The sequence below is a fragment of the Dermochelys coriacea genome, chromosome 10 (assembly GCF_009764565.3).
Source record: "Dermochelys coriacea isolate rDerCor1 chromosome 10, rDerCor1.pri.v4, whole genome shotgun sequence".
NCBI classification, from domain to species: domain Eukaryota; kingdom Metazoa; phylum Chordata; order Testudines; family Dermochelyidae; genus Dermochelys; species Dermochelys coriacea.
The window spans coordinates 65,837,698-65,865,081 of NC_050077.1; the positions used below are offsets into that span (position 1 = coordinate 65,837,698).

Sequence of the window (27,384 nt, forward strand, 5' to 3'; positions counted from 1 at the left end):
ATATGGGACCAGCATTACAAGCACGCCCCATGGGTTTCAGTATGGCCATTGAGCTGCCACGCCGCTACTGCAGATGCCACACTGGCCTAGCAGGTCGGCAGCAAGTCACTTCTCCTTGGCGAGGGGCTGAGTTCCCAGTCCGACTTAGACCACTGCCCTTCTGGCGACCAGGTTGGGGCCACTGAGGTCTGAGTCTGCTGAATGACCCTGGACAGCAATCGGTGATATGAGGGCAAGGATCAGTGCCTGCCTGACGAGTGGTACCAAGGAGGTGGAGACCGGTGCCATGATGGGGAGCGATCCTGTCCCGGTGGGGACTGATGTCTGGAAGACCGTCTAGGCGAAGGTGACCTACGCTGCAGCGATGTTTGGCAGAAGCTTGCTGGTACTGGGGGCACGGGGACTGGTGCCTCGACTCTGGTGTCCCATTCCTCATAGGGAGAGCGTGTGGCGTCGGAGACCTGGGCCTTCTGATCAGAGACCGAGGGTACGGTGCCGGAGTCCTAGGCCCAGAGATGGGGATCTACCCCTGCAATCCAGGAACTGAGGGTGCTCCACTATCTTATGGGGCAGTCCCATGACCGACTTGCCCTTAGGTGTTGAGGTCTTAGCAAGTCTGGGGCCTGGTGCACAAACTGCAGTGCCGGTTGGCTTGCTTGTTCCTTAGCCGCTGGGGCTGCTTCGGACAATGAGGATCCTGGGAGAAGCCAGGGTCCCCTGACGCTCCCCGGGGTCAGAGGTGGATCCCTGATCAGGCTGGGAGGGTCTGACCACAGCAGTACCCCCATGAAGCCCCGAGGCAGGCACATGGCCTGACATAGGTCCTTTGCCTGAAGCCCCTTTCCCCCCTGGTGCCAGGGGGCTTCTTCTTCTTTTGCCACTTCTTAGGCACCAGTGAAGAGGAATGGTACCGGGCAGAGCCCGGTGACAGTGGCGCGCTCCGCACAGATGTCAAGGTGTTCGGCGTGGGGTCCAAGCAGGAGGGCTCTGACACAGGACGAAGCACAGCCTCTATCAGGAGGGCACTCAAATGGATATCCTGCTCCTTCTGGGTTCTAGGGTGAAATTTTTTCCAGATGCTGCACTTGACCTTTCTATGGGACTCCCCCAAGCACTTCACACAGCTGTCACGTAGGTCACAAATAGGCATCGGCCTGCTGCATGATGAGCATGGTCTGAAGTTGGGAGAACGGGGCATGCCCCACTCCAGGGTGAAGTCCCAGCCAGGACTCTAACTACCACACTAACCTAACAGAAAAGGAGGACTTGTGGCACCTTAGAGACTAACAAATTTATTTGAGCACAAGCTTTTGTGAGCTACAGTTCACTTCATCGGATGCATTCAGACACGAAAGCTTATGCTCAAATAAATTTGTTAGTCTCTAAAGTGCCACAAGTCCTCCTTATTCTTTTTGCGAATACAGCTATTCAGAATATAACACAGCTGCTACTCTGAAAACTAACCTAACACTTAACTTAATGGCTAACTAAAAGAAGATAGACAATAAAGAACCGCTAACATACTTGCAATGCAAGACCAGGCACTCTGACCAACCATCACAGGCAGTAAGAAGGAACCGAGGGGGATAGTGTCAGCGGTGTCTAAGTTACCAATGCATGAATGCAGCCAATCCTACAGATACCATTAAGGCAAAAATCTCCAGTGACTGTGCACGCACGCACCCCTTTCTTTGTCAGCTCAAATGGCAGAGGTCTATGGCCATGGTATAGATTCAAAGGTTTTAATCATGCTGGTGCCCACATGAAGGTCAATATGGTTCCATATGATTACATTTGTTTTTCTTTTTAATTTAGGAAGTCATACACAAAAACCACTACATTAAAAGAAAGTTAATTTCGCAAAGTCTAGCATTCACAAATTAAGAAATACCAGAATTAAAACTGTGTATGCAGCCTTAACCCAGACCCTTTAAGTGTATGCATTTGGATAGTCTTTAATCACAGGATCACATACTATTTTCTCCAGAAGATCCCTGGGTCAGTCAATGCACAGGACTGATAGTGTTCAAGAAATGAATCAAGGTTTTATATTGTAAGTGGTAGGGGATTGGGGGAAAGGGGGAGAGAGGAAGGATTGTCTCCAGTTTAGGACAGTTCAATGCCATCTTGGGGAAATGGATTCTATCCCAGTCTGTGTCACAGAGTTAGCGTGTGATGCTAGGCAGATCACTTAAAACAACTTTTCACAGGCGGCCACTAACTCTGTGTTCCTCATTTTCCGAGTGCCCAATATGAGGGACCTGGGGCCTGATTTGTACAAGTGCTCACCAATCACAACTGCTAATGAAGTTGATGGAAGTTCTATTCTGAACGTATAAAATGGTATAAAATGTAAATACTCTGAGTAAATATATCAGACCCTAGCCGTGACTGGTAGATGAACTCCAGCTGACGGGCACTCAAATTGGGTACACAAAGTCTAACAATTTCTCAATGCCTTAATTCCTCATCTGTAAAAGAGGGATACCACCATTTTACCTCACTGGGATGTTGTGAAGATAAATCCCTTAAAGTTCACAAAGCATTAAGATACTATAGTAATGAGTGCCGTGAAAATTAATAATTCTGTATTCCAAGCAGGGTGTACAGTAAATAAAGTATAATGAAGGAGGATAAAATAAAATCTTGGACACCCATTCAGTGAGGACTGCCCATCCTGTGCCCTGAATTGAGGCAGTTCTCTTTGAAAATAATAGTATGTGATCACGTAAAGAAAACTATTATAGTGCATATGCACAAGGGGGCCAAATTAAGGTCACAAGAGTCATCTTAATTCTGGCACTTCCTAATTTAGGAGTGCATGACTTTACAACTACTTTTAATGTAGGGTTTTGTTGTTGTTTTTTTTTAAATGAAATACATACATTTAAAATCATGGCAATAATGAAGACTAAAGACTGGGACATTTAAAATGTCAATTGTTTTCTATAAAAAGAAAGAGAAATCCATTCAACCACTTGTCAATGCAAAGTAGGCAACTTTCCGGGGCTACTGGGACATTTACCCATCAGTTTCAGTAGAATTTAAGCATTAATTTTCAACAAAATATAGCTCTTATGTTTACAAAGACAGCACAGTACTGATTCACATCTATGAAACTGTCTTTCTGAATCTATATAAAGACAGCCTGAAACAAAGAGGATGTGACTGCTTATCTCCAAATCTTGGCCACAGTGCACAGCCTGTGGAAAAGGAATCCCCCTAAGGCCAGGGCACACCTTTCTCATACCTGGGCCAACCCTTGACCATGTGGACTTGTGGCTTCCCCAGATGGGTACAAAAAGCGGGCAGATCAGTGTACTGTCAGTCTCATTGGCCCTTCCTTGAAATTCCAGATGTACACTAGCACATAGAGAACCACCACAGGACTTTGCTCTGAGGCATAAGGCAGTATGTTGTCCGAACAGGCCACAGGAATCCTTGCAGGAGAAGTGTACTACTCCAGTGTTTGAATTCACATTGAACCACATTAGGTACTCCTGAACTAAGCCTGGTCCTTGGAAACCAAATGTGTGAAACACTTGCAAAATGCTGCAAGAAAATGAATAAGCTTTATTTCTTAGTATACCTATCCTTAACATTTATGCACTTTCATATTGCAGGACACAATGTTTTCTTTAGCGCTATCCTATACGTCTGGGTAATTTTATAGTATGGGCTGAACAGGAAAGGACAACGGGTTAAGTAGACTGTAGGTATATTAGCTGATTGCTACATATACACTGATTGTAAATAATCCTTTCCAAGTGGAATTTCTTCCCCATCACCTCAATACCAATCCTCTCCTTCACCTGGGAAGTAAAATACCAGACAAAAGAATGCAGATCCAGAGCTTATTTTAAAATATTCCTATAAAGACATTTACAGATGAACAGCACTGACTCACCCAGTATGAGCAAGTCTATTCCCAATGGGCAGTCAGAGTCAAGACTGAAGCAAAGTTAAATAGAGTGTAACTCTAAAGACCATTTGCTAACCCTTAGTCATCTTAAAATCCAAGTCTACACCAAGGCTGTTATAAAGCTGAATCACATCATATAAGTGAAATTAGCCGAGATCGTAACAGCCTATAGCAGTACAATGTAGTACATCAATCAAAAGGGACACTGTCAACTTAAATATATATATATATATATATATATATATATATATATATATATACACACACATACATACATACATACACACACACACACACAGTATTACATAGAAATTAATATTTTAATAACTAGGTTTATTATATGTGGAAAAGGAGAAAAAATCAATTTGCCAATTTTGTGCATTTACAGCATCTTGTTTCTCTACACAAAACAATGAAAATTGTTTTTGTTTTATCATCACAATTAGCAGGGAGACTCAGTAGTATGAGTTTATATATACACATATATATATTATACACACACACAAACACACACACACCTGAAGTTATTTTAAAACTCAGTTTTTGAAAGAGATTAGATTTTAAGATGGTTCTTTAAAAAAAAATCCCCATGAACTTGTTTTAAAAGTTCTAAATTATTTCATTGCAAGGGTTAGTATAGCCTCACTTTTAACTATATCATATTTTTGTTTCCCCTTTCTTTTGGAGGGAGGGTGGCAGTCCTTCCTTTAAACATTTCGCCCCAAAACTCAAAAAGTTTTAATGTTTAATGTTTCCATTAGGTTTAATGAAAAATAAGTTTCATTTCAAGACACAGTTTAAACACATACATGGCAAGAAAGACTACCTTACTAGATCAGTGGTAAAAGGGTTCAATTAGCGAAGTGAGAACACAAAACAGATTTCTGATAACGTTACGAGAGAGAGAATTTCTCTCTGAAAATGAACTTTTTTTGCAAAATTTTGCAAAATCCAAGTTTTGCATATGGTAAGATGCATACAGCAAAAAACTGCATTGGATATGAAGAGCAATTGACATACCATGCAGTTAGAGTTATTTGATACAATCTGACGCAAGTACAATGATAGAGTATCATATTGAGTGAATGAGAATTTAATTCAGAATGCTACTCCTCAAACAAACATCTGATTCCAAGACCAATTTTTTAAGGCCTAGACAAAAATAAAAAGAACAAAACGTTTTTAATCCATTAGGTTCCCATACATGAATAACCATGAAGTCCTAGATATTTGGACAGCATCTGAAAACCTTTATCTTAGACAGCAGAAGGCACTTGTGTCCTGCTGTGAAGCATACTAGCAAATCAATCATTTTTAACACACACACTAAGATCATAAAAGCATTTGAAATCTATTACCAACCTCCTGGGCTTCATGGGTGGATTTCTGGCAGAACATACCAATTAGATACTATATGTCTCTATTCAGGAACAAGCTGCTGTTGTGAAACTGAGTGTCAAGAAACAGGGTTCTAGGTCTTGTTGGATACCTGGAATACTCCAGGAAAAAGGCAGAGAAATATGGAGTACTGAATCTGTTTCCTGATAAACTCTCCCTTTTCTTGAGTATTTTTGTCTCTCTCCAACATTCAAATTAAAAAAATGTATCCTACAAAATAAATCTTTAATGCAATATAGTCCAATTGCACAGCTAACAGATTTGGCTCCCGGCCTCCCAATTTTTAAAAGTTAATTTAGAGTTACAGATAATATCATCTGCCTATACCGTTCTCTATTTATAACAAAACCAAACAAGCCCCCACAGATGTGTTGGCAGTACTGCCAATACAAGTTTTCCCACATGACAACATCATAGTGCATGGAAAGATCACTCCCAGACAAGGATAAAATTCAGACTCCATGTCTATTCTAAACCAACTCCCAAAAAGGAGGGCAGTTGTGATTCTACCCACTCCCCGACATGGGCAACTCTTTATTAGGAACTGGACTGAGACCACTGATTAAATTTCAAACAAGGGACCAAACACCATCAAGGCAGACTTTGAGAGGACTTAAGATATAATGCTTTCCATAGTGACAAGTAATTATAGTCTTATTTATTAAGTCATAAAATGGAATAATACATGTTATAATCAAAGCTAGCACTTCAAACAGATATAACTACATCTATCTATGAATGTCATAAAACATTTATATACAGAAAGTTTGACCATTAAGACAATGAAAAGCTAAGCAGAAATAGCAAACTATGATTTTATAATATTACAAAATGATAACCCCATATCTGTTTATCACAATAATTACCAAAGTGATATTACCAGCTTGATAAAAAACTCAAGATGGGAAACTTGGAAGAAGCAGAGACTTTGGAATATACATATTCCAGTTCTAGGAAAGTGCACACCATTTGGATACATCAGAGATAAGATGCGATTCCCCAACTCTATATACCTAGTAGATCAAAATCTGTTAAGGAGGGTGTAACTGTTCTATTTTTTTTTTTTTTTACAAAGTCTGTTAAAACTGTTGGCACCTCAAACAAGTTACACTCACTTCACCTTACTTTTTTGGCCTAGTAAACACTGATTTCACCACTCACTCAGGCCAGGTCTACACTATAAACTTACATCAGTATAACTACACTGCTCAGGGGTATGAATATCCACAGCCCTGAGAAACACAGTTACACCGACCTAACCCCCGCTGTAGACAGCACTATGCGGACAGGAGGGTTTCTCCCACCAAAACAACTACCACCTCTCCCAGAGGTGTATTAACTTCACCAATGGAAGAAGCTCTCCTGTTGGCATAATAGTATCTTCACTGAAGAGCTACAGTGTTTTAGCCTTCAGGCTGACTGCTGTTGAGTCTTTCTCCCTTTCTAACCTTCCAAAATACTCTCCATAGTTCAGAGTTGCCCTTTTACTTCTAGTGCTTTGTTTGTCTGAACCTCTTGTCCTACTTCCACTCTTCAAGACCTCCTTCTATACTAGTCTTGAATTTGAGCTTGGGAACCATTGGCCTCATCCTCCTCTTACACCAGTTTAATTTCAACAGTTTCTCCTGTTTTACACCAACATGGTGGCAGAACCAAGTCCCAGGTTTAGAGAAAGTACATTTAACTAATTTCTAACATAGCCTACATCTATACAGTAGCTAGCAAAACTAGAACACATTTGACAACATTGTTCTTGCATTCCATCACCCCATCCGTGCTGATCAGCCCACGCATGCAAGAAATTAATTTAACTGGAATAACGTTGATACTTGATTAAAACTCTGTTCTTCCACCTGTAAGCCAAAATTGCATCTAAAAACCTTTTCACTCTAATTCAATACTAATGTGTCCTGTGATGCATTATATTCTAAAAAAGAGAACTTGTACTAACACAAACACACCCGATAATTAAAACAATATCTAGTTTCAGTGTGTTTTAAGTAGTCTTGGCAGAATTTCATAATTTTGATAAATAATATCAATGTTCATTTTTAAGCTTTTAAAAAAAATTTTATTGACTCAATTTCCCTTATAATTTTGTGAAAATATATGGGGGAAGATAGACATTTATTTAATGACAGTAGACACAGATTCAAAAAAGTAAACCTTTGTAAACTGTTAAAACATTGTCAATATCATGTCAAAATGCGTAAAGTAAATATCCTTAAATCAACAAATCACACCTGTTTTTACTATTCATTCATTAGTCCATTTGTAACAAGCCTAATACAGAAGTTTAAGTCACTGGATTTTTACTCTAATAAGTTCTCAAGCAGCATTTTTCTTATTTTGCCTATTTGTAAATTTCAATTATTATTGACAGGAATATTTTGTCAGTTTGTGCACGCATGGCGACATGAACATTTATCAATAAAAACTGAATCCTTCCAAGCCTCGTTTTAAAGGAAAGGTCTGAGAAGGGGTGTTCAGTGACTGATGTTGAAAATGTTCTTTTGAAAGTAAATTTTGTGAATATTTGTAGTCAGCCATGGGAATAAGAATTCAGAGAACTTCTTCCTGTGACTAACCAGGAAGCATATAGAAGCAAGAAACAGCAGTTATTTCTCCTAGCACATTGGCAGCCAATAAAGCATAAAATTCAGACTTAACCATAAGGTAAAATTCAACTGCAGCCAGTGGAGTTGCACTGACTTATACCAGGCCTACATTTGGGACATTGCACTTCAATATGACTTTCCAATTATTTATTTTTTTAAAACTCTCAAAAAACACAATTTGTATATCTTTCAACACACATACAGAATGAGTTGGTATTTTATTCTGTAATATGGACAAAATATTTCAAGTTAGAATCTGTTCTGATAAACAAGTTTATGAAAAAATGGCTGCCAACTGTTGAAGAAACAAACTGACCTGCACTATCTTTTTGAATATTCTGATAAGAACAATTTCCATTTTATAATGTACATAATTAAACTCAATTTCATTTAAAAACATGTCTCTAAAATAATTTGTGTTTATATTTAGGAGGTAAGTGAAAGGCTAGAAAGACAACGTATACATGTCAACAACTCTATCTCAATTAAAAATACATGCATAAGACTGGACTGGAGAAATTTTTCTAAATTTTAGATGTCAATCATGCACATATCCCAGATCACATGGAAAACTGATGAGAAGCAAAATTGAACAAAAAAGTTAAAATTTAAGAACTTGCTCTAAATACTAAGGAATACTACAAGACTTACTACACAGAAATTCTTCTCAAAAATGAGATTTTACAGGTTTATTTATAAAATTAAACAGAATATGAAATGCAGTTCTAGTTTACGCTAAATGAAATACACATCCCAGAAAAACTTTGGAATACAGAATACTCAACTCTTTAAATAAAAAAAAAAAAGCTCAGTGTTACCATTCTACCGAGAATTTAAAAAAGCAAAGCCACAGAAAACATTGAATTAAGACTGATTAGACACCACAGCGAATGTATTTTTTTGCCCAAACATTATTTCTCAATACAACTGAGTCTCCCCTCTTAGAAATGTTTTTATTCCTCACATTTGCTTTTAACAATTTCAAAAATATCACTATGAAGCCAGATAACCCTACTAAATACAAATTCCCTCAGACAAATCAGTTCCCATTTTTCAATAAAAATGTTATTGTCCATCTGAGAACATAAGGAAAAGACAGAACCGAAACAAACACTACCACTAAAATTACACTAAAAGCAAATCCCAATTCTACCTCGAGAGCAAGGAAGTTAAAAATAAATACATTAATGGTATATTGCAGCTGAAGTGATACGTGTAGCAGGCAGATCTGTCTCCCAGCTTCTCCTGCTATTGCCCACCCCTCCCCGCCTTAGTCGGATCCTAAAACATGATTACAAACCTCCCCCCAACCCAGAGGTAACGTATCCCTTTACTTCGCGTGAACCTATTTGCTGGGCTACAGTGAGAGAATTACAACCCCCCCAACCCTGACCTCCTGGCTGAACTGAACAGGAGCCCAGACTTGTTGGGCCTGAAGGGGCAATTCTGGGGCCTAACTAAGTTCCTAGGGCTCAAGTGGCCTGTTTCTCAGGGGGGCAGGAGGCATAAACACTGGTGAAGCCTGGTCCAAAATCAACGCCAGCCCAACCCCCAAGCCATTTTCTGCCTCCCCTGGCCCCCAGAGGGAATGAGGAGCCAAACTCGTCCTGTCACTGCTCCCTGAGAAGGCAGCGTCCCAGAGAGGCTGAGGCAGAGACACGCACCGAAAGGGGCCCCGCGCCAGAGAACCCCATCGCCCCCCCCAGACCTCACCAGATCATAGTCCTCTTCATCATCGCACATGAAATCATCCTCCATGTCAGACATCTTGGCCGGAGGACGGGCGGGGGGGGGGGGAGGGGAAAGAGGGGGACAGGGGGAGGGACGAGAGACCGGAGCCAGCCCCCTTCTCCCACAAGCCTCCGCGGCTTCTGCCCAATATGACTCCGCTCTGCTAGGAACCGAAATTTCGTTCTCCCCCGCTAGCCCCGCCCGTGGAGAGCCGGAGCGAAATCGCGGGTGCACCGCGCTTCGCTCCCTAGAGCGGCTGCCGATCCCTTAGCAACCAGGCCGGGCGGCGAGTTGGGCCCCGTCTTCTCGGCTCCACTCCCGGCGCCGGAAATGCCTAGGGGCCGCCGGGACAGCCTTGCTTCCCCGCTAAAAATCAGCAGGGCCCATGGGGCAGCCCTGTTCCCCCCTCCCGCCCGCACACACTGGGGACTAGCTCTTAAGGGTAGCCTCGCTTCTCCCGTAGCTCGGTAGGGCCCATAGAGGCAGCTCTCTTCTCCCTCTCTCATGGCTTATCTTAAGTGATCACTCTCCTTACAGTGTGTATGATAAACCCATTGTTTCATGTTCTCTGTGTGTGTGTGTATATATAAATCTCCCCTCTGTTTTTTCCACCAAATGCATCCGATGAAGTGAGCTGTAGCTCACGAAAGCTTATGCTCTAAAAAATTTGTTAGTCTCTAAGGTGCCACAAGTACTCCTTTTCTTTTTGCGAATACAGACTAACACGGCTGCTACTCTGAAAATTGTGGTTTTGGTCTATCTTTGGATGTTTTTCACTCTTGCTTTCATCCCCTCCACTTGGAAATTCAGCTAGAACCACACACAAAAACGTGTATTATCCCCCTCCTTTCTCCTGGATATCTCTTGGAGAATCTCTTATTTTCCTTCTTCTGCCTGTCACCCTCTCTAGGCCTCTGGGGCAACTGCCCTCCTTCCCCATAATGCTTTCTTTTACTGACACAGGGAAGCGGACTCCCTGCTCGTGCCTCTTCTGCCCCCTCCACACTATACTCTAAAAGCTAACCTATCATCCTTTATTGTTGTTATTTGTTATAATGGCAAGAGTGTACTAGATGGTTCCTGGAGTGGTAGATCCGGGCAGCACCCTCCAACTCCCAACAGGACAGGTGGTTTGAAAACAGCAACTGCTTCCATGTAGCCACCAAGCAATTACCAGCAGCCTTGCCAACTAGAGTCTGCATCCGATGAAGTGAGCTGTAGCTCACGAAAGCTTATGCTCTAATAAATTTGTTAGTCTCTAAGGTGCCACGGGTACTCCTTTTCTTTTTGTTTCCTCTCTGTGTGACTCGAGAGGGGGGAACAGACCTCAAAATTTATTTGACAAGTTGTAGTACAAAGTCACACAAAGCACTAAATCACACATTTGTATCACAGTGTAAAGTGTATGATCTTTTGAATGATTATTGCTGAAATACAGGATAATATATTGACTTAGTATGAGGTGAGGAACACTAGAAAGCACACAAAGGCTGTCCTTTAAAATAAAAGACAAATACCACACTAATACATAATAGTGAGAAGAAGGGAAATTGCTTGATATGCCTGTACTGTGTATTTCATTATAATAACCCCATTCCCTTTTACATATGCTCTTCTTTATATAATTTATACCTCGACCAACAGATCTGTAGTCATATTTCCATATGTTCCAAATCTCATATGTTCAGGGCCTATTATTCTGAAATTTTTTCTCCCTTAGCTTATACAAAAGGACTTGTGGCATAATTGATAATTATTTATGTTATTTCACTTGGTATGTGGTCCTTGGTTTTTAGTTGCTTGTGGGGTGTTTTAAGAATCTGTTCCTGTTCCGGAATTTAATCTGGGATGTTTCCGGTTTATTTTGATTTATGGTTTAGCTCATTCTTGATAATGTGCCCATGCCTTCAGGCATGGATGCCTAGAAATTAAAGGTTAATAGTATTATAACGTGAAGACTGGTGTATGTATATTACTGATCTCTATTTGACAAACTCAGAACTGCACAATGGTATTCATAGGTCCTGATATTTCTAGTTATACTTTTGCTCAAGTACTAGAGAGCTGAGTCCACTTGGAGAAGGTGGCTTTGAATTCTCTCCTTCTGCAACCATGTAATTCCCAGATGGCTACGGATTTGGTTTGGTACATGATCTACTGGCTACTTCCTGCTCTTTCCCAGCAGGCAGGATTGTCTTTAGTTTTATGTTTTGTGCATTAAGCAACAGCATTTCTGTTACTTCACAGATAAAATCTGATTTGGACATAGCTATCTGCATGCAAGAATACAAAGAACTCTTATGAAGACAAATGTAGGGTTTTGTCTGTTGGACTTTCAGAAACAGCCACTTTCTTAGGTTCTTAAGTTTCTGGCAGCTCTTCAGGCCACCATCTTTTCATTGTACATGCCCTTCTTGGCTGGTTAAGGCCTAAGCCGCAGCTGAGGCTAAGAGAATTTTTTTCCATTTGCACATGATATAAAGAGTGAGATCTTTTCATTTAGATGTTGATCTTGTTACACTTATCCATGTCTTTTGTCTGTTGAGACTAGATTACTGTAATGCACTCTGCTTGAGGCTACAGCTTAAACCACTGAAGTCAGTGCAGAATGTGACTATCCACTTATTAAGATCATAATGAGAGCTCATAAAACTAGTGCTCTGTAAGCTGCACTGTCTCCTTCTAGGTTGAATTCAATATGTTTATCTTGACCTATAAAGCCTTACATGATTTGGCACCAAGTTACTTAAGAGTGTGATTCCTCTTATGCAATATTGCAACAATTGATAATGCATGATTGTCCTTGACAAAAAACTGACTCTCATAAATCCAATCCTGGAGAATTGCGATCTCTTCATGAGTGCACTGTGCAATACCTCCAAGACAGGGATGGGCAAACTTTTTTGCCCGAGGGCCACATCTGGATATGGAAATTGTATGGCGGACCATGAATGCTCATGAAATTGGGTTTGGGGTGCAGGAGGTGGTGAGGACTCTGGCTGGGGGTGCGGGCTCTGGGGTGGGACCAGAAATGAGGAGTTCAGGGTACAGGAGGGGGCTGGGGCAAGGATTGGGGTGTGGGGGGGGGGATGAGGGCTCCGGCCGGAGGTGCGGTCCCTGGGGTGGGGCTGGGGATGAGGGGTTTGGAGTACAGGAGGGTGCTCCAGGCTGGGGCAGGGGACTGGGGCACAGGGTGGGAGTGACGGCTCTGGCTGGAGGTGTGGGCTCTGGGGTGGGGCTGGGTATGAGGGGTTTGGGTGTAGGAGGGTGCTTCAGGCTGGGACTGAGGGGTTTGGAGTGTGGGAGGGGCTCCAGACTGGGGCAGGGGATTGAGGCATGTGGGGGGGAGGAGGAGGGCTCCAGCTGGGAGTGCAGGCTCTGTTGTGGGGCTGGGGATGAGGGGTTTGAGGGGCAGGATGGTGCTCCAGGCTGGGATTCAGGGATTCAGAGGGTGGGAGGGGGCTCTGGGCTGGGGCAGGGATTGGGGTGTGGGAGGGGCTCAGGGGTGCAGGCTCCAGGAGGCGCTTACCTCAAGCAGCTCCCAGAAGCAGCGGCATGTCCCCACTCCATCTCCTACTTGGAGGTGCGGCCAGGGGGCTCTCCACACTGCCCTGTACATAGGTGCCGCCCCTGCAGCTTCCATTAGCAGCAGTTCTTGCCCAATGGGACCTTGAGGTGCTTGGGGTGGGGACAGAGTGCGGAGCGCCCTGGCAGCCCCTACACGTAGGAGCCGGAAGGGGGACATGCTGCTGCTTCCTGGAGCTTGAGGGCCAGATTAAATCAGCTGGTGGGCTGGATGTAGCCCATGGGCCATAGTTTGCCCACCCCTGCTCCAAGAGGTATATACATTGAGGATGTAGAACTGAGCACATACCAGGGTTTACTCCTGTCTAACTGCCAGATATTAAAAAATACCAACAAATGTTCCAAAGAGATCCTTTCTCAGAAAACACTATCACAGCAGGGACAGCCCTAACTAACAAGCTTCAAGAAGAAAGGCAACAGAAATGGAAAGAATTGATTGAAGAAACACTAGTAGGAAGCATGGTTGACCATTCACAAGTTGAATAATGATCCAAAGAAAGTAGAGCAACACCACAGCATCACAGCCAACCTGGTGGCACACCAGCTTCTGCTCAATGGGAAGTCTCTGAACAATTAGCCTAAATATTAATTATACAACAAACTGATCTGGAAGAAGATCGTTCCAGCACACCATACACAATAGATGAACTCTGCCAGAATAAGTCACTTGAAGAACAACAAAGCAGTTTGACTCAAAGACATATGCATGGAGCAGATTAAGTATTTTGGTCCTGCAACCAAGTTATGGGTATTATGCCTTTTTAACAATTGCCCATGAATTAGAATAGCTAAATTATGGTGACGAGCCCATGTAATAGCTCTATTGAAGCCGGAGAAGGATGCCTCTGACCCAAAAAACTTCTGGCCAATATCACTTTTATGCCTAGAGCCCTGCAAATCCACGGATATCTGCATTTACGGATATCCACAGACCATTTTTGAGGATCGCAGATTGGATGCAGATACAAATTTTGTATCCGCGCAGGACTCTGTCTATGCCACCTTTATAAACTTTTACCAACACCTCATTCTCAGTCTCCTCTCACCTCATATTGAATAGCATCTAATATCTGAACAAGCTGGATTTAGATCAGGAAAGTCCTGCATTGACCAAATATTAAATATTAACCAGCATATAGAAGATGGATTTGAGAGAGGGATGACAACAGGCACTGTGTTCATAGACCTATCAGTGGCATATGATACAGTCAACCATCAAACCTTGCTTGCCAAAGTCTTTTTTACGTAGAACTGTGCAAGAAATGAAACCACTGGAGATGACAATGAAATGGCCTCCCACAGGGCAGTGTATTAGCATCAGTCCTGACCAGTGACCAGCCCATACAGAGCAATACAAGAAGCTTTATTTTTGCCATGGTCTATACATCATGTCACAGAGGATGGACTTTACCACTGTCAAGAATAGAATGATGTGCACTGAGCAACCTCCCAACTTATTACAATAAGCAGCTTCGTGCTAACCCAACCAAGACACAGGTGATGGCCTTTCACCTACGCCATCGAGAAGCCAAGCGGAAACTAAATATCACCCAGAATGGAATCCTACTGGCTAATCACCTGAACCCTTGTCTACCTGGAGATGACATTGGACCGGATCCTTTCCTTCAAAGCACATGTAAAGAAGATGAAAGGAAAAGCTAGTGCCTGTAACAATATCCTCCGAAAGTTGGTCACTTCAAAGTGGGGAGATAATCCAGCTGCCTTGCGAACAATTGCTACGGCTTTGTTCTATTCCATAGCAGAGTATGCATGCCCAGTGTGGGAACGATTCATCCATGCTAAGAAATTAGACTCTGTTCTAAATTACAGTTGTTGTGGAATAACAGGATGTCTAAAGCTAACACCAAAGGATAGCCTCTACTTACCAGATGGCATTGCGCCACCTAATATCAGGAGGACGGTAGCAAGCCAAAGGGAAAGATTGTGACAGATAGAAGATCCAAGGCATCTGTTATATGGTCACATAGGAGTAATCAAACACTTTAAAATGAGAAAGAGTTTTATAACCAGTGTTGTGCTTTGGATACAACAGCTGTAAGGCACAGTTGAGGTTATGGAATGAAAGACTATGCGAGCTGGATCCACTGAAATAGATCTGGAACCCCAGGAGGTCCTTCCCGGAGGGGAGGATACAGACTGGTCAACGTGGTGATGCCTGAACCGCCTGTGCACGCAAACTGGCCGATCAACTACTAATACGATCAAAGGGGGCTATTCTAATGACACGAATATGCGAATATGGTGAGATGCAAACTATGAAGCACCTGCTCGTTTGCCGACTCTTTAGGGTGACCTGTACAAAGGAGGATCTTGCTGCAGTGACGGAAAGAGCCATTGCCTGTGCACGGTTCTGGAAAAACATCTAGTTTGTGACAAGGACACGAGAAGAAGCAGAAGTGCAACATTGGAATTCACTTACCCTGTTAGTCTGCCAGAGCCCAGGTTTGTAAACCTTCTGAGCAAACTGAAAGGCTTCTTTCTTCCTGAACAGTTAGAGAAGGGGTGGAATGAGGATTCGATAGGTTTATGGATGACTGATGTGAAGAGGGGATTGTTGTTACTCACCAGAAGGGTTAGTCTGCACTAGAAATTTGAATGACAGTATACCATACTATCTTAGGACACGTATAGCCTTATAGGATAGATATCTTTTGGATTGTATGGATTGAAATAGCAGGATAAAATAACAAATAATAATAGCCATCAGCCTGCTGGGAGATGTAGCTGACCAAATCAGTTACTCCAAATAACCGGTTTCAGAGTAGCAGGCGTGTTAGTCTGTATTCGCAAAAAAGAAAAGGAGTACTTGTGGCACCTTAGAGACTAACAAATTTATTTGAGCATAAGCTTTCATGAGCTACAGCTCACTTCATCGGATGCATTCGGTGGAAAATACAGTGGGGAGATTTATATACACACACAGAGAACATGAAACAATGGGTTTTATCATACACACTGTAAGGAGAGTGATCACTTAAGATGAGCTATTACCAGCAGGAAGGAGGGGGGGAAAGGAGGAAAACCTTTTCTGGTGATAATCAAGGTGGGCCATTTCCAGCAGTTAACAAGAACGTCTGAGGAACAGTGAGGGGTGGGATGGGGGAAGAAATAACATGGGGAAATAGCTTTACTTTATGTAATGACTCATCCACTCCCAAGCTCTATTCAAGCCTAAGTTAATTGTATCCACCTTGCACATTAATTCCAATTCAGCAGTCTCTCATTGGAGTCTGCTTTTGAAGTTTTTTTGTTGAAGGATAGCCACTCTCAGGTCTGTAATCGTGTGACCGGAGAGATTGAAGTGTTCTCCGACTAGTTTTTGAATGTTATAATTCTTGATGTCTGATTTGTGTCCATTTATTTTTTTACGTAGAGACTGTCCAGTTTGACCAATGTACATGGCAGAGGGGCGTTGCTGGCACATGATGGCATATATCACATTGGTAAATGCGCAGGTGAACGAGCCTCTGATAGCGTAGCTGATGTGATTAGGCCCTATGATGGTGTCCCTGAATAGACATGTGGACAGAGTTGGCAACGGGCTTTGTTGCAAGGATAGGTTCCTGGGTTAGTGGTTCTGTTGTGTGGTTGCTGGTGAGTATTTGCTTCAGGTTGGGGGGCTGTCTGTAAGCAAGGACTGGCCTGTCTGCCAAGATCTGTGAGAGTGATGGGTCGTCCTTCAGGATAGGTTGTAGATCCTTGATGATGCATTGGAGAGGTTTTAATTGGGGGCTGAAGGTGATGGCTAGTGGCGTTGTGTTATTTTCTTTGTTGGGCCTGTCCTGTAGTAGGTGACTTCTGGGTACTCTTCTGGCTCTGTCAGTCTGTTTCTTCACTTCAGCACGTGGGTATTATAGTTGTAAGAATGCATGATAGAGATCTTGTAGGTGTTTGTCTCTGTCTGAGGGGTTGGAGCAAATGTGGTTATATCGTAGAGCTTGGCTGTAGACAATGGATCGAGTGGTGTGATCTGGATGAAAGCTAGAGGCATGTAGGGGCCACAATAGTGGTACCCTTAACCCACCCAGCAATATTGTTAATCTGTCCAACTATACTCTTAGCCCAGCAGAAGAATCTGTCCTATCTCGGGGCCTCTACTTTTGCCTCTCCACCCCCACGAACATGATACAGTTCTGTGGTGACCTAGAATCCTATTTTTGATGTCTCCGACTCAAGGAATATTTCCCACACACCTCTAACCAACATATTAACCCATAGGGACCTTCCTACCAACACTACAAAAAGAAGGATTCTGGGTGGACTCCTCCTGAAGGTCGAAATAACAGACTGGACTTCTACATAGAGTGCTTCCACCGACATGCACGGGCTGAAATTGCGGAAAAGCAGCATCACTTGCCCCATAACCTCAGCTGTGCAGAACACAATGCCATCCACAGCCTCAGAAACAACTCTGACATCATAACCAAAAAGGCTGACAAAGGAGGTGCTGTCGTCATCATGAATAGGTCGGAATATGAACAAGAGGCTACTAGGCAGCTCTCCAACACCACTTTCTACAAGCCATTACCCTCTGATCCCACTGAGGGTTACCAAAAGAAACTACACAATTTGCTCAAGAAACTCCCTGAAAAAGCACAAGAACAAATCCGCACAGACACACCCCTGGAACCCCGACCTGGGGTATTCTATCTGCTACCTAAGATCCATAAACCTGGAAATCCTGGATGCCCCATCATCTCAGGCTTTGGCACCCTGACAGCAGGATCGTCTGGCTATGTAGACTCCCTCCTCAGGCCCTACTCTACCAGCACTCCCAGCTATCTTCGAGACACCACTGACTTCCTGAGGAAACTACAATCCTTCGGTGATCTTCCTAAAAACACCATCCTAGCCACTATGGATGTAGAAGCCTTCTACACCAACATTCCACACAAAGATGGACTACAAGCCGTCAGGAACAGTATCCCCGATAATGTCACGGCTAACCTGGTGGCTGAACTTTGTGACTTTGTCCTCACCCATAACTATTTCACATTTGGGGACAATGTATACCTTCAAATCAGCGGCACTGTGATGGGTACCCGCATGGCCCCACAGTATGCCAACATTTTTATGGCTGACTCAGAACAGCGCTTCCTCAGCTCTCGTCTCCTAATGCCCCTACTCTACTTGCGCTACATTGATGACATCTTCATCATCTGGACCCATGGAAAAGAAGCCCTTGAGGAATTCCACCATGATTTCAACAATTTCCATCCCACCATCAACCTCAGCCTGGACCAGTCCACACAAGGGATCCACTTCCTGGACACTACGGTGCTAATAATCGATGGTCACATAAACACCACCCTATATCAGAAACCTACTGATCGCTATTCCTACATACATGCCTCTAGCTTTCATCCAGATCACACCACTCGATCCATTGTCTACAGCCAAGCTCTACGATAAAACTGCATTTGCTCCAACCCCTCAGACAGAGACAAACACCTACAAGATCTCTATCATGCATTCCTACAACTACAATACCCACCTGCTGAAGTGAAGAAACAGATTGACAGAGCCAGAAGAGTACCCAGAAGTCACCTACTACAGGACAGGCCCAACAAAGAAAATAACAGAACGCCACTAGCCACCACCTTCAGCCACCAATTAAAACCTCTCCAACACATCATCAGGGATCTACAACCTATCCTGAAGGACGACCCATCACTCTCACAGATCTTGGGAGACAGGCCAGTCCTTGCTTACAGACAGCCCCCCAACCTGAAGCAAATACTCACCAGCAACCACACACCACACAACAGAACCACTAACCCAGGAACCTATCCTTGCCACAAAGCCTGTTGCCAACTCTGTCCACATGTCTATTCAGGGGATACCATCATAGGGCCTAATCACATCAGCCACACTATCAGAGGCTCGTTCACCTACGCATCTACCAATGTGATAAATGCCATCATGTGCCAGCAATGCCCCTCTGCCATGTACATTGGTCAAACTGGACAGTCTCTACGTAAAAGAATAAATGGACACAAATCAGATGTCAAGAATTATAACATTCAAAAACCAGTCGGAGAACACTTCAATCTCTCTAATCACTCGATTATAGACCTGAGAGTGGCTATCCTTCAACAAAAAAACTTCAAAAGCAGACTCCAACGAGAGACTGCTGAATTGGAATTAATGTGCAAGGTGGATACAATTAACTTAGGCTTGAATAGAGCCTGGGAGTGGATGAGTCATTACATAAAGTAAAACTATTTCCCCATGTTATTTCTCCCCCACGCCACCCCCCACTGTTCCTCAGAAGTTCTTGTTAACTGCTGGAAATGGCCCACCTTGATTATCACCACAAAAGGTTTTCCTCCTTTCCCCTCCTCCTTCCTGCTGGTGATGGCTCATCTTGAGTGATCACTCTCCTTACAGTTTTCAGAGTAGCAGCTGTGTTAGTCTGTATTCGCAAAAAGAAAAGGAGTACTTGTGGCACCTTAGAGACTAACAAATTTATTTGAGATTTATATACACACACAGAGAACATGAAACAATGGGTTTATCAGGAATGGATGAGTCATTACACAAAGTAAAACTATTTCCCCATGTTATTTCTACCCCCCCCACCCCACCCCCCACTGTTCCTCAGATATTCTTGTTAACTGCTGGAAATAGCCTACCTTGCTTGTCACCATGAAAGGTTTTCCTCCTTCCCCCCCCCCCCCCCCGCTGCTGGTGATGGCTTATTTTAAGTGATCACTCTCATAGATACTAAGGTCAGAAGGGACCATTCTGATCATCTAGTCCGACCTCCTGCTCAGCGCAGGCCACAGAATCTCACCCACCCACTCCTATGAAAAACCTCACCCATGTCTGAACTATTGAAGTCCTTAAATCATGGTGCAGACTTCAAGGAGCAGAGAAGCCTCCCTCAAGTCAACCATGCCCCATGCTACAGAGGAAGGTGAAAAACCTCCAGGGCCTCTCCAATCTGCCCTGGAGGAAAATTCTTTCCCGACCCCAAATATGGCGATCAGCTAAACCCTGAGCATATGGGCAAGATTCACCAGCCACATACTACAGAAAATTCTTTCCTGGGTAACTCAGATCCCATCCATCTAATATCCCATCTCAGGGGATTTGGCCTATTTATCCTGAATATTTAAAGATCAATTACTTACCAAAATCCCATTATCCCATCATACCATCTCCTCCGTAAACTTATCAAGTAGAATCTTAAAACCAGATAGATCTTTTGCCCCCACTGCTTCCCTTGGAAGGCTATTCTAAAACTTCACTCTCCTTACAGTGTGTATGATAAACCCATTGTTTCATGTTCTCTGTGTGTGTGTATATAAATCTCTCCTCTGTTTTTTCCACCAAATGCATCCGATGAAGTGAGCTGTAGCTCACGAAAGCTTATGCTCTAATAAATTTGTTAGTCTCTAAGGTGCCACAAGTCCTCCTTTTCTTTTTGCGCATACAGACTAACACGCCTGCTACTCTGAAACCTCTCCCTGGGAGTTGATTTGCTTTGTCTTTCACGGAGATCTTACACAACATTGGTGCAGACATTTAACAAAAGAAACCCCTCCTCCGCTCCTATTGTCACATCAACGCCAAACAACGAGCTGCCGCGGGCAGGAGCCAGGGCCCGAAGCCAGACCCACAGCGCGGGGCGGAGCCGGCGGAACGCTCAGCCGCTCGTCCGAACCCTGCTGGATGTCTCGGCGCTGGCTTGCCCGGCAGCTTGGCACAAGCCCTGCCCCGAGCGCCCGGACCTGGGCGGGGAGGAGGCAGGGCTCCCTCGCCGCCCGGAAGGAAGGGAGACGTTTCCTTGTCCCGTGATAGCAGCCTACGGTCCCGGCGGCAGGCAACGCGCCGCTGCCTCTCTGCCGCCCCGCACAGCCCCGCGAGGCCGAGGATGGCCTCGGACGCCCCCGCCACCCTCCCAGTCCAGCTGGCGGAGCAGCCCAGGTGGGTGGGTGTATGGCCTGGAGCCGGGCCCGTTCGGAGAGCAGGGGCCCGGCCTGCGAGCTGGAGCGGCCCCGGCGCTAGAGGCTGCGGAGGGTGGACACGGGCCGCAAAGCGGCTGCGTCTCCCTCGGGCTTTGCCGGGCAGCGGCCGGTGCTGAGGGCGCGGCAGCCGTCCCCCGGTGCAGGCTGTGTCCGGGCTCTCCTCTGTTCCGCAGTGACGGCGAGTGCCGCTGAAGGGCGCCAGCTGCACGGCCCTGGACCCTTTCATTTGTCCCCAGAAGGGTGGCCGGCCTCTACGTATAGGTGCTGGAACTAGGGTGCCGGGGTTGCTGCACCCCCTGGCTTGAAGGGGTTTCCATCATATCCAGAGTTTACAGTTTTGGTTCAATAGCTCTCAGCACGCCCAGTATAAACATTGGTCCCGCACCGCTGCTGGTAGGCACAAGGACTCACTTCGGGAGGCTACCCTGACTCTGATTGCCCTAACCAGCCCTTCCCGCAGAATGGGAGGGAAGTCACCATTAGTGTGACCAGGCACCCTCAAATTGCTGATAGCCACATGGAAAGGGGGACTTTGTGCACTCCATCATCTCTTTGGGAGACTCTGGCAGTGGAGCCATCAGTCCAGATCCCTCTTCTCCCTTCCAGATGGGAGAGTAGAAGGGGAGGAAACTCATAACCAGTTTAGGTTTCCCCGTTCCCTCTTCTGCTATGGCAGTGGGATGGCAACCCAGTCCTTGATCTTTCTCTCCTTCCCCACTCCAAGCTCCAACCCTATCATCCCTAGGAATTCTGAACATCGTAAAGCCAGCCCAAAAGGCAGTGCAAAGTTACTCCACATCACCTTTCCAATATTCGTTAACGAAAGAGGGACCACCTCTCTCCATGCCCCTGTGTCTAAGGCTTGCTCTGTTTGGAAGTGTTATCAGGAAAGCTAAATCTCATTGTGCAGCAGAAGAATGCATGGGCAAGTCCCATAAACCTCTGATTTTATGTTAGCATTCAGAGAAGAGGTGTGTTCTAAATTGTTCCTCCTCCTGTCAGATTACACTGCATTTCACTTGATTTTAATTCACATTGTTTTGAAATTTGCCTGTGCAAAGCTGAAGCAAAGGGGAGTTGTGTTGCTCAGCAATTCTGAAAAATCAGATCTGATTTAGATATCTAAATGGAAGCAGCTATGTTTCAAAATTTTGGCCAAAGTTTAGAAATAGATGAGACTATTCTTGCTTACAAAACACATCTTGGGGTATGTCTACTCTTACAATGCTACTGCAGCACAGCTGCAGTGCTGTAGTGTTTCAGTGTAGACATCACCTATGCTGGCGGGAGGGAATCTCCCATTGGCATAGGTAATCCACCTCACTGAGAGGTGGAAGAATTCTTGGGTCAACCTAGCACTGTCTACACAGGGATTTAGATAGGCTTAACTATGGTGCTGGGGGGCTGGATTTTTCATATCCTTGACTGATGTAGATAAACTGACTTAATTTTCTAGTCTAGACCAGGCCTCTGAGAATAAATTAGTCAGTATAAATCAATCCCAGTTACCTCTGTTTATTCTTAGGCTATGTCTACACTGCACTTTCTTCGTTAAAACTTTTGTCACTCACAGGTGTGAACCCCCCCCCCAGCCCCCGAGTGACAAAAGTTTTAACGATGAAAAGCGCTGGTGGGGACAGTGCTTCGTCAGTGGGAGATGCTCTCCCGGTGACGAAGCTACCACCCCTCATTGGGGGTGGTTGTATTTTGTCTCTGGGATAGCTCTCTACTGGAGACAAAGAGCATCTACACTGTGTACCTTACAACGGTGTGGCTGTAGCAGCACAGCCAGGCCATTGTCAGACATGCAGTGTAGACATAGCCTTAGATACCAGCACCACTATAAAAATAGCTCTAAGCCAAAGAGACATTCTGGATACAGACACACAAGGAAATACAAGCATCTCACATTAACATAATTTCTAGCATTCTGCCAGCAAATTTCCCCATGGACAGAAGCATATTTGCAAGAGGCATTTTCATGATTGTGATCCAAAAAAGGGGTTGTGGAATCAGATGGCAAAATTTGCAGATGACAACAGGAAGATAGGCTAGTCAAGACTAGAGAAAAGTGCGAAGAAATTAAGAAATAGACATGGGAAAATGAGAACATTTAGAGATATAATAGGATAATATTTTTCTTCAAGGCATAAGCCAACCACCAAATGAAGAGGGATAGGAAGAATCTTTCCCTCTGGGCACACTGTCTACCAGGAGGTTTCTTGCATATCCCTCCAAAGTATCAGATACTGTTCATTTTAAAGACAGAATACTGGATTAGGTTGACCCTGGGTCTAATCTAGCAAGGCAATTCCTATGTTTTCATTTGTAAGCAGTCAAATTGGATTATACTGCAGAAAGGTCTAATAAATAATTCACAACAGATGGTGGTCTCCTGTACAGCTTTATGACTAGAGAATTCTTGATTTGCTAAAATATTTAGAATATGGTTCAAGGCAATGGTACGAAGTTTACAAAGGGATACAAACTAAAGTTAATCTAATGTGAAGTGTCATATCTTTTTTTCATTGCTACTCCTGCTCGCTCTTTGCATTGACTACATTTGAAGCTCCAGTCTAGGGCTAAAGGTAGAAATCCTTCTAGGGCATGCTACAGCTTTTGTTCTTAGGAAATGGGCTACAAAATACATTGAATTGGCTAGGTGCTTGGGAGGCACCCATTTCCTCAGAAACAGAAAGGTTTTTGAAGCAGTGTAATAGCTGTTTTATGACATTATTTTTAAAGATTGTTTCTCCTTTATCTTTACTTGACTTCTTGCACTTTATCTTTTAAATTTGCTGCTGCCTTTAAAGAAAGTTAACGGGCTGATTTGTAAGCAATATTGCTTCAGTGCTGTTTTGATGTGACTCACTATCATGTCTGTAATTACAACTTCTCGTGCTGCACTAGGATGATGACTTAGCCCCTTCTCACCCTCCGTCCACCCACTCACTGTCCTTGGTGTGATACTCAGGGAATCACTTGTTTACAAACACGGGAAGGGAGCTAGCATTCTTCATAGTCTTATTAAACAGTGATTTTTCAAATCTTTATTTCCAATGAAACTTTCATGCTATTAGGTAAAACCAGAGGAAAATTTGAGAAAACCATTTGGGACAGTTGCTGAACCACTGTACAGAAGGTATTGGCTGTATAAGTCATGGAGGACATATAGGCTGATGCTTAAGACATGGTATTTATAGTTTTTTGCATGCATGTATTTGTAAATAATTGTATAAATTCAGAAATTGGTTTTATCATTTTTATTTTTGTCAATTTGACTCCAGCCCTATCCCCAACTAAAAATCACAAATCCATAGCAGCAGTATCTTTACAGGCTCCCCTCTAATGGTAGCATATGCAATTTTGGAAAAACAGCTGACTGTGGTTTAGCGCAACATGAAATTAATGTTTGTCAAGGGGATTGTTGTGTGGTGTTTAGAGCAGAAGGCTGAGAGTCAGGACTCCAGGGTTCTGTTCCTGCCTCTGCCACTCAGTTGTTTGATGACCATGGGCAAGCTGCTTAACATCTCTTTGACTCAGTTTTCTCACCTGTAAAATGGGAATAAATATACTTACCTCACGTAGGTGTTGGGAGATTTAATTACAAATTTGTAAAATACTTGGAAATGCTCAGATAGAAGGTGCCATAAAAGTGCAAAGTATTATTTAATCCAATATTTCTGTGAAATAATAACTTTCCTTTCTCCCCTTTCTTTCTATCATTTTCCTAATGTCTGATCTACTCTATGCCACAATAACGTCTTTCTAAAAATTGCTGGGAGACCAATGCTCCGCACCCACTGGCAGCCAAGCTCCTACCCCCACCCCACCTCACCTCCTCCTCCTTCCCTGAGCGCACCGCGTCCCCGCTTCTCCTACTACCTCCCAGCGCTTGCCGCCGCAAAACAGCTGTTTTGCAGCGTAACAAGCTCCAGGAGGGAGGTGGGAGGAGCGGGAACATGATGTGGTCAGGGGAAGAAGCAGGGCCGGGACGGGGATCTGGGGAAGGGGTTGATATAGGGGCAAGGAGGGGTGGAGTTGGGGCAGGGATTGAAATGGGGATGGGGCATGAAGGGGCGGGGCAGGGGTGGAGTTGGGGCAGGGCAGGGTCAGGGGTAGCCAGCTGAAGTCAGCACCTATGGTTGATGAAATCTAATTATGGAACACACAACCAGTTTGGGATCTCTGACCTGCTTCTTGACAGTCTGCCCTGAAGCTGGCACTCACGGTCATGAACCACTCCAGACAGTGTGATAATTCCTACATTTTTAAAAGCAACTAGTGCATCAATGTTTGGACACTCAGTTTAAAAATCCCTAAATTTTCCAGACCAACGCCCTGGAGCACCCACAGAGTTGGCGCCTATGTCACCAACCCAATAACAAGTGTGAAGTCCTAAAACATTATAACAGTCTTACCATGGAGTCACAGACAGTCCCCTTCAGCATTCCAGTCTGTCTTGCCACCCAGGCAAGCTGGACTTAGGCATGGTCTACACTACAGAGTTAGGTCAACCTATGACGGTTGAATAAGTGTCTACACTATAATGTCCTCCCGCCGACTTAACTCACCTGCTATGCCAACCTAATAACTACTCCACCTCCATGAGAGGCGTAGTACTTAGGTCAGTGTAGTTGCTTACGTAGCCTGTTGCTTCCTTTGACAACCCGAGTTGGTAGGGATGCGCAGTGCTAGCAGAAGGAGGGTAGTGTGATCATGAACAGCCAATTTCACGGGCACTGGCTTCTTCCAGGCCCCAGGGGTGCATGAATTTCCTGTGTTTTCCAATGTATTCCTTCTAAAGAATTCCAACCTGTCTTTCAGATTGCTGAAGCTGAAGAAGATGTTTATTTCTAAATTTGGATCGGCTCCCAAGTTTTATGCTCGTGCACCAGGGCGAGTCAACTTAATAGGTAAAAGGAGAATATTATTTTCTTTAAATTTATGGCAAGTTCCAAACACACAACCTAAATGATTGTGATCTTTTTTTTTTTGGTCAAGGGGTGCCTGTGCTTGACATTAAGTCATAAATGGGAAGGAGAAAATATTACTTCATTAGTTTTTAACTGCATATTATTACAACCTGTAGTTCACATTAAGGTCACAACTCAGGACAGCATCTTTATTCCGGACAGGCATAATTTTATATTTTAAGTGCCATCTTGAATAGGACATAAATGCATGAATGAATCAGTGCCTAAAAATCTCTTTCCTGGTAAGGGTTTTGGGCTAATTTCCCCAACATGGTTTCTGCCGCTCAGTCTCGGGCAGATCTAGGATGCAGCTGGAGTTTGTAAGATGGTATCATGAAGATGACCCACATCTTTTCTCACTACTACAATTCGAATCTTCAAACATGGTAATGCATCCTGGCACAGAGTACTATATTTTGATGAGAGCTGGAAATGTTCTGCCATAGTTTTCCCTCCCTCATTCTATCGAAAATCCACACAGTTGAGCCCATAGGGATTAGAATAGTAAGTTGGTCTGGAGAATAAATATGGTTATTTCATATGGTTATTTCATACCTGTTTTTTTAAAATGTGGCTTCATTCTGGAGACACCCATTTTTATTTTATCATCATGCCCTTTCTAGAGTTCAGTTCTCTGTGTAATTAGAATATGACCCAGCCAGTCAGGCAACTTTCTAAGGGAAAGGGTTTTTGCTACAGATATGGCAAATACACTGCAATAGAGCTCTCAGAGGGCCAGGTGGTCTAGCGGGGAGTGCACCCAGTATCCGCCTCTCAATACGAAGGCCTTTCTGTCCAGTTCCTCACCTGAGGATGGGTTTAGCTTCCCCTCAGGTTGCCCTCTTCTTATCAGAGGGAGGAGTGAGAGTGGAATGTGGCTTATGCCTCACCTGCAACAGGGTAGGGGACCTTGGGCCTTCCCATTCCACTGGCTCTCACCCAGAGCCCTATGAGATTCAACAGTGTCCAGCCCCGTGGTGTGCCCTCATAGTTACCCTCTCTGGGTCACTTACCATCTGTCTCTCCTCCAAGGCACCAGTATAACATAACAAAAGAAAAAGAAAAGACAACTAAACCTTCAGCCCCAACTGGACTCCGCATACAGTCCTACTCCCCATAGGGAGGCTTTTTCAGCACCCTTGTCCAGGAGCCTTCAGGTT

General features: G+C 44.0%; 2 protein-coding genes across 10 annotated transcripts in view; one reads left to right on the forward strand and one right to left on the reverse strand.

Moving 5' to 3' along the window:
* The window catches only part of COPS2 (COP9 signalosome subunit 2), a 36,872-nt gene extending 26,920 nt beyond the window's left edge, over positions 1-9,952 (reverse strand). Inside the window, exon 1 of one of the 3 annotated variants that reach the window (XM_038418658.2) lies at positions 9,652-9,952. In XM_038418658.2, the coding sequence (XP_038274586.1) occupies positions 9,652-9,705 (54 nt within the window). In that variant the 5' untranslated portion in view covers positions 9,706-9,952. Of the gene's footprint in view, positions 1-3,907; positions 3,927-9,651 lie in introns of those variants that run through there. The other 2 variants (XM_038418659.2, XM_043494029.1) reach the window with 2 other exon arrangements.
* Positions 9,953-20,844: 10,892 nt separating this feature from the next.
* The window catches only part of GALK2 (galactokinase 2), an 87,284-nt gene continuing 80,744 nt past the window's right edge, over positions 20,845-27,384 (forward strand). For 3 of the 7 annotated variants that reach the window (XM_043494614.1, XM_038419605.2, XM_038419609.2), the window contains exons 1-2: positions 20,845-21,207; positions 26,076-26,164. In XM_043494614.1, coding sequence (XP_043350549.1) covers positions 21,155-21,207; positions 26,076-26,164 — 142 coding nt within the window. In that variant the 5' untranslated portion in view covers positions 20,845-21,154. Of the gene's footprint in view, positions 21,208-24,328; positions 24,442-26,075; positions 26,165-27,384 lie in introns of all 7 variants that reach the window. The other 4 variants (XM_043494616.1, XM_043494618.1, XM_043494615.1 and 1 more) reach the window with 3 other exon arrangements.